The 7,814-nt window shown below is 39.9% G+C and overlaps 1 protein-coding gene across 8 annotated transcripts in view; it reads left to right on the top strand.

Moving 5' to 3' along the window:
* LOC124947898 (teneurin-m) overlaps nucleotides 1-7,125 on the top strand; it is a 238,942-nt gene extending 231,817 nt beyond the window's left edge. For all 8 annotated transcript variants that reach the window (XM_047490670.1, XM_047490671.1, XM_047490668.1 and 5 more), the window contains 5 exons: nucleotides 1-194; nucleotides 340-1,175; nucleotides 1,268-3,576; nucleotides 3,685-4,438; nucleotides 4,528-7,125. The exon at nucleotides 1-194 is cut by the window's left edge and continues 23 nt beyond it. In XM_047490670.1, the coding sequence (XP_047346626.1) occupies nucleotides 1-194; nucleotides 340-1,175; nucleotides 1,268-3,576; nucleotides 3,685-4,438; nucleotides 4,528-6,016 (5,582 nt within the window). In that variant the 3' untranslated portion in view covers nucleotides 6,017-7,125. The remainder of the gene's footprint in view (nucleotides 195-339; nucleotides 1,176-1,267; nucleotides 3,577-3,684; nucleotides 4,439-4,527) is intronic.
* The last annotated feature ends 689 nt before the right edge of the window (nucleotides 7,126-7,814 follow it).

The raw sequence follows: 7,814 nt of genomic DNA on the forward strand, positions 1-7,814 counted from the left end.
GAGTTGTCACGCACCTTGGTACCGGACTAATGGGAGTACGTGTTAGCACGAGTACACCTTTGGAAGGCTTTACCCTGACAAGAGACGACGGTTGGTTCGATCTACTGGTGAACGGAGGTGGTGCAGTGACCTTGCAGTTTGGGAGGTCACCTTTCAAGCCGCAAAGTCATATCGTCTTCGTCCCATGGAATGAGGTAAGAGGAAATGAATAGAGTTTCAACAAGGGCTTTTATACCTCTCTCTTTCTCTCTCTCTCTCTCCCCCCACCCACCCATCATCCCATACGAAAAGTCTAATCGGATGTAAATTTATTCTTATCATTATTCTTGGTTCCCTTAGGTCGTGATAATCGACAAAATAGTAATGAGTACGGCTGAGGAGAAACCACCGGTTCACGTGCCACACGCTTGCGCGGCCCATGACTACGACTTGATGAAACCTCTTGTCCTGGCAACGTGGAAACAGGGCTTTCAGGGTGCTTGTCCTGATAAAAGCGCCATCTTGGCGGAATATCAGGCCATACAGGAGAGTTTGCAAATACCCGGGACTGGTTTAAATCTTGTATATCACAGTTCAAGAGTTGGAGGTTATTTATCAACGATACAAGTCCAATTGACCCCTGAAACGATACCACCCACTCTCAGTTTAGTCCATCTAAGGATTTCGATCGAAGGAATCCTTTATGAGAGGACATTCGAGGCCGATCCGGTGATCAAGTTCACGTATGCTTGGAATCGATTAAACGTTTATCGTCAACGCGTTTATGGGGTTACAACCGCGATGGTTAAGGTTGGCTATGAGTATAATGATTGCAAAGACATCATTTGGGATGTTCAAACCACTAAACTCAGCGGCTACGACATGGCAATCTCGGACGTTGGCGGTTGGAATCTTGATATTCATCATAGATATAACTTCCACGAGGGTATTTTACAAAAGGGAGATGGTTCTAACATATATTTGAAACATAAACCTAGAGTCATTCTTACTACGATGGGTGATGGTCATCAAAGACCTTTGGATTGTTACGATTGTGATGGACAAGCTTCGAAACAACGTTTACTCGCACCAGTTGCTCTTGCCACTGCACCAGACGGATCCATTTTCGTCGGTGACTTCAATTTGGTTAGAAAGATTTTGGTAGATGGAACTGTCAGGACGATTGTTCGACTAAAGTAAGTACGAGATAATATTATTCAACGGTATCTCCCATCCAATACATAGAAATAAAACAATATATTTATAAATATAAATATTTTTCTTACAGTGCTACTAGAGTCTCCTATCGATATCATATCGCTATAAGCCCACTCGATGGTTCCCTTTACATTTCGGATCCAGAATCTCATCAAATTCTTCGTGTACGCAATACAAGTGACTATACTGATCCTGATCATAATTGGGAAACCGTCGTTGGATCAGGAGAACGTTGTCTTCCAGGTGACGAGGCACATTGCGGAGATGGTGCATTGGCAAGAGACGCAAAATTGGCTTATCCGAAAGGAGTTGCTGTTTCTATAGACAACGTTCTTTATTTCGCTGATGGTACAAATATCAGAATGGTGGATAGAGATGGAATCATAACAACAGTAATCGGTAATCATATGCATAAAGCCCAATGGAAACCAATTCCTTGTGAAGGCACCTTAAACGTCGAGGAAGTACATCTTCGTTGGCCAACGGAATTGGCTATCAATCCGCTCGATAACTCTTTACATATGGTCGATGATCACATGGTACTTCAATTGGCTCCAGACGGTCGTGTAAAAGTTGTAGCAGGTCGTCCTTTGCATTGTGCCTCGCCATTGTCATCGTTCGACACCGAACTTGCCACTCATGCCACTTTGGTGATGCCTCAAAGCATTGCCTTTGGCCCATCAGGAAATCTATATATCGCTGAAAGTGATTCTCAGCGAATAAATCGCATAAGAGTTATCGGCACGGATGGTAAAATATCACCGTACGCCGGTGCTGAATCCAAATGCAATTGCCTCGAACGTGGCTGCGATTGTTTCGAAGCTGATCATTATTTAGCGTCCACCGCAAAATTCAATACCATATCGTCCGTTGCGGTTTCACCTGACGGTGTCGTACATATCGGAGATCAGGCCAATTATAGAATACGTTCTGTTATGGCAAGTATACCCGATGCTAGTGACGCCAGAGAATATGAGATTTATTCGCCAGATACGCAAGAGATTTATGTCTTCAATAGATTCGGTCAGCATATAGCTACTAAAAATATTCTAACAGGTGAAACGGTGTATCTGTTCACGTATAATGTCAATAGTAGTAATGGCAAGCTCAGCACTGTCACGGATGCGGCTGGCAATAAAGTCTTCCTCTTACGTGACTATAGTAATCAAGTAACTTCCATTGAGAATACCAAAGGACAAAAGTGTAGATTAAGAATGACTAGAATGTGGATGTTGCATGAATTCAGTACACCAGATAATTACAACGTAACGTTCAATTATCATGGGCCCACTGGACTATTAGCCAACAAATTGGATAGCACAGGACGTGGTTATGTCTATGATTACGACGAATTTGGTAGATTGACAAGCGTTGTTACTCCTACCGGTAAAATGATCAGTCTGACGTTTGACCTTAGCTTGAAAGGAGCCATTGTTAAAATCGGACAAAATAACAGAAAGCCCGTTTCCATGCTTATCAAAGGTTCCTCCGTCGTTACGAAAGTTGGCGAGGCCGAACAAAGAACGACCGTTCTTCCTGATGGTTCTGTCGGTATGGTTACACCTTGGGCTCATACAGTTAGCACAGATACTATGCCATATTCGATTCTCGCCGAAATAGAACCGCTTCTTGGTGAAAGTTATCCTGTACTTGCGAAACAAAGAACGGAGATAGCAGGCGATTTGGCCAATAGATTCGAATGGCGTTATTTCCTCAGAAAGGTTCAAGGAAACAAAAATCGTGGCAATTCGAAAGCCGTAGCACAAGTTGGTCGTAAACTTCGTGTAAACGGTGAAATCTTGCTATCTTTAGAATACGACAGAGAAACTAATACCGTCGCCGTTTTCATGGATGATCGAGTAGAACTATTAAATATAACATACGATAGAACTGCACGACCATTGAAATGGGGCCCAAGAAATGGAATTTTTGCTGGCGTTGAACTCGAATACGATCGATTTAGTAGATTAACTAGTTGGACCTGGGGAGACATAAGTGAAACTTATGGTTTCGACAGAGCTGGCCGATTATATGAAATTAAATATAGCGATGGAACGTCAATGATCTATGCTTTTAAAGATATGTTCAGCAGTTTACCACTGAAGGTTACCACTCCACGTGGAAGTGATTATTTGTTACAATATGACGAAGCTGGTGCTCTTCAATCTCTTACAACACCTCGAGGACATATTCATGCGTTCTCCCTTCAAACATCTCTCGGATTCTATAAGTATCAATATTATTCGCCCATGAATCGACATCCATATGAAATTCTTTACAACGACGATGGACAGATACTTGCTAAGGTTTATCCACATCAGAGCGGTAAAGTGGCATACGTTTACGATCATACTGGAAAATTGGAAACCACTTTAGCAGGTAAGTTTGATATAATATATTTATTTACACTATTATGACGCCATATAAAAGAAGAAAATATTGAAAACAAAAGAAAAGAAAATATTACATTATTTAATATTATTTCAGGCTTGTCTTCTATACATTATACGTATCAAGAAACAACAAGTCTTGTTCGTAGCATCGACATCAACGAGCCAAATTTCGAAATGCGTATTGAGTACAAATATCACGCGGGAATTGTCAAAGACGAGAAAATCAAATTCGGAAGTAAAAGTGGCATGGACAATGCTCATTATCGTTATCAATACGACGGAAATGCACGTATATCTGGTATCGAGGTGGACATCAATGGAAAACAACTACCACAGTTACGATTAAAATACAATCAGAATCTTGGTGTATTGGAGGGTGTCGGTGACCTCAGAATCTATAGAAATGTATTCAATAGATCGGTCATGCAAGATAGTAGCAAGCAGTTTTTCACTGTCACAGATTATGACGAACATGGTCGTGTTAAAACTGTTCTAATGAACATTCGTTCTTTGGATGTATTTAGAATGGAACTCGAATATGATAATAGAAATCGTATCAAGATGAGAAAATTGATGATCGGTAAGGATTCCATGGAAAAGAAAGAATGGTCTAGAATGGATAAGATTACGTATAACGCAGATAGTCACGTACTTGAGGTAGCAGATACGGATATAAATTGGCAATACGCCTACGATGAGAATGGTAATATAGTTGGTGTTACCGAGCATAACGAAAAGATCGTATTAGGTTATGATAGCGGAGATCGGGTAGTTCAATATGGCGACGTAGAATTCAATTCTTACGATGGCCGAGGATTTGTCGTTATTAGAGGAGAACACAAATACAGGTAGGTCTTTAAGAAATTTATATAATAATAATCGTTTATACTACTAATAAAATTTTATTACGTTCTAACGTTTATTATCGTTCGAATAGGTACAATTCTAGAGGACAGCTTATTCATGCATCGGAACACAAGAAATTCCAAATCTGGTACTTTTACGATGATCGTGGCAGATTGGTATCTTGGAACGACGATCGAGAAAATATCACTCAATTCTTTTATGCCAATCCAAAGACGCCGGATTTAATAACTCACGTACACTTTCCAAAATCTTCTAAGACGTTCCGATTCCTCTACGATCAACGTGATTTCTTAATGACGGTCGAAACCTCTGAACAAAGATTTTATGTTGCAACCGATCAAAATGGTTCACCCTTGGCTCTTTTCGATACCAATGGAAATCTTATTAAAGAAATGCGTCGTACGCCATTCGGGAAAATCATCAAGGACACCAATCCTGATTTTTATTTGCCCATCGATTTTCACGGCGGTCTATTCGATCCAAACACGAAATTGATATATCTTAACAAGAGATTGTACGATCCAACCGTAGGACAATGGATGACACCTGCCTGGGAACAAATGGCGAACGAGCTAACAACGCCAACCGACATATTCATTTATCGTTTCCGTAACAACGATCCAATCAATTTCAAACAGAACGTCGAATACATGACGGACTTGGCAAGCTGGCTTAAACTTTATGGCTACGACATATCTTCAATGCTCGGCTCTGAATATACAAAACAAATGGTTTATCAACCAAGTGCTACGATCACCTCTCCGCAATTAACTCCTGATTTTGGTGTTATGTCAGGATTACAATGTATCGTCAATCGTGTTCATGAAAAATTCTCCGATTTAGGATTTGTACCAAAGCCTTTATTAAAATTGGAACCTAAAACGAGAAATCTTCTTCCAAGAGTAGCACATCGTCGTGCGGTATTTGGTGAAGGAATACTTGTATCTAGAGTCGGTGGTAGAGCATTGGTTAGCGTTGTGGACGGTGTTAACACTGTTGTCCAAGACGTGGTGACGTCGGTCTTCAACAATTCTTATTTCTTGCCTCTTCACTTCAGTGTACACGATCAGGATGTCTTTTATTTTGTCAAGGACAACGCCTTAAAAATCCGAGACGATATGGAAGAACTCCAAAGGCTTGGCGGTATGTTTAATGTTTCCACTCACGAAACAACCGAACACGGAGCAGGAACGTGGAAGGAATTGAGACTTCATAATCCAGACGCAGCGGTTGTTATAAAATATGGTGCAGATCCGGAACAAGAAAGGCACAGGATATTGAAACACGCTCACAAACGAGCAGTCGAGAGAGCATGGGAAATAGAAAAACAATTGGTAATGGCTGGTTTTCAAGGTAGAGGGGACTGGTCGAAAGAAGAAAAAGATGAGCTTTTAAATCGTGGTACCGTTGATGGTTACGAAGGTGTCGACATTCACAGTGTCCATAGGTATCCCCAATTAGCCGATGATCCTGGTAACGTAGCATTTACCAGGGATACCAAGAGGAAAAGACGAAAGAGCGGCAATAGACGTAGCAGAAGCCATAGGCACGACTCGTGATTCGAAAGGACAATGCGAGCTCGGGAGATCCTTTGGGACTTGATTCGCGTGCCCGCGTGAATCTCGTGGTGAAAATAAGTGATGGCAAGGAGAAAGCAAACAAATGATAATAATCTTTCTCGCTATCTCTTCTCGACGCACTCAAGGGGAGTAGTATTATGAACGTTGATATGGTGAATTGGGATTGGGAAATTTGAGGGATCGAAAGAGAGAGAGAGAGAGAGAGAGAGAGAGAGAGAAAGGGGAAAAGAGGAGTGGCGGCATGGAAAAAGTGAAGAAGATGGGATAGGGAAATTTGAAAATGTATAATCTCTCTCTCTTGATCGTTCGCTCCGCGTCCAATGACGTGTCAACTAAAATCGTGCATAAATCCTAAATCCTGGTAAAAGGAAACGCGTTAAATTTGTATTCTTTATAACGATTATTCTCTTCTCGTTGCTGTTGACATATTCGTTTCGGGAAAAAATAATAATAATAATAATAATAATAATAATAATAATAATAATAATAATAATAATAATGACGAAACGAATAAAGAAATTTAAAGAGACTTCGGATATTGTTCTATACAGTATGATCTCAAAAGGAGAAAAGGTTTTTAAATCGAATGAAGTGTTACGCATATACTTTAAAGGTGCCGTCCGTGACGATTGAATATCTAGAAAAACGAGTGCGTGATAAAGAGAGGGCGAGGATACGGGAAAAGTAGAATAAAAGAAATAAGAAGAAGAAAAAGAAGAAGCAGAAAAAAGAAGAAAAAGAAGGTGATAGTCTCGCATATTCGTTGGAACGTCGATCATTGAAAACGGGATTTCGAATAACGTGTGTGTCCTATGTGATCATCATCACAGGATCTCTACAATGTGACATATGAATAATAAAATGACGTTTCGACGTTTGATTATCGAGACACGTACGTGTTCGTCCGAAGATAAAACCGAGAGGAGTATATGAATGAAGATGAAAAAAAAAAAAAAAAAAGAAAAAGAAAAAAAGAAAAGAAGAAGAAGAAGAAGAAGAAGAAGAAGAAGAAGAAAGAAAGAGATACACTAGTGTACTTTCCCACACGTCAGATATTTTTAACATGACGTAATTATGTGTATTAGAGAGAGAGAGAGAGAGAGAGAGAGAGAAAGAGAGAGAGAGAGATGAAAGAGACAGACGCGAGCAATTGTACATAAAGCTAATCGATTAATGGTAAATGTAGATAATATACATATGAACATATATATATATATATATATATATATATATATATATATATATATATATATATATATATATATATATGAACGCGAAACTCTCGGTTAAAACCGGGGGATAGAACTGTCGATAAAGAAAAAAAAAGGAAAAAAAAAAGAAAAAGGAAAAAAAAATGGGAAAAAAAAAAAAACAATGCTTTTTTATATGTATTCGCGCCAAGTACGCGACTAGGTAAAAAGGGAAATAAAAGTGATGCGTGACAGAAAACGTTGCGATGGATATAGTGACGGAACGGAACGATAATAGAGATAGAGAGAGAAAGAAAGAGAGAAAGAGAGAGAGAGAGAGAGAGAGAGTTGGTAATTTCGAAAAGTATGATTTAAATCAGACTAATCCGTAAGCCGTCACGCGTGCTGTCGTGCCGTTTAAATGTTACGCGAAGTGTGCTAAAGAGGTGTTTTCACTCGATATGTCGGTAGACACGTGTAAATAGTTCGATAGATAACGGGACGCGTTCGCGTGTCGCGAGTAAAAGGGAAGAGAGATCGTTTTTAACGATTACGTTCTTCCCTTCTCTTCGGCATAGTAGTAGACG

The sequence above is a fragment of the Vespa velutina genome, chromosome 3, assembly GCF_912470025.1.
Source record: "Vespa velutina chromosome 3, iVesVel2.1, whole genome shotgun sequence".
Taxonomy (NCBI): Eukaryota; Metazoa; Arthropoda; class Insecta; order Hymenoptera; family Vespidae; genus Vespa; species Vespa velutina.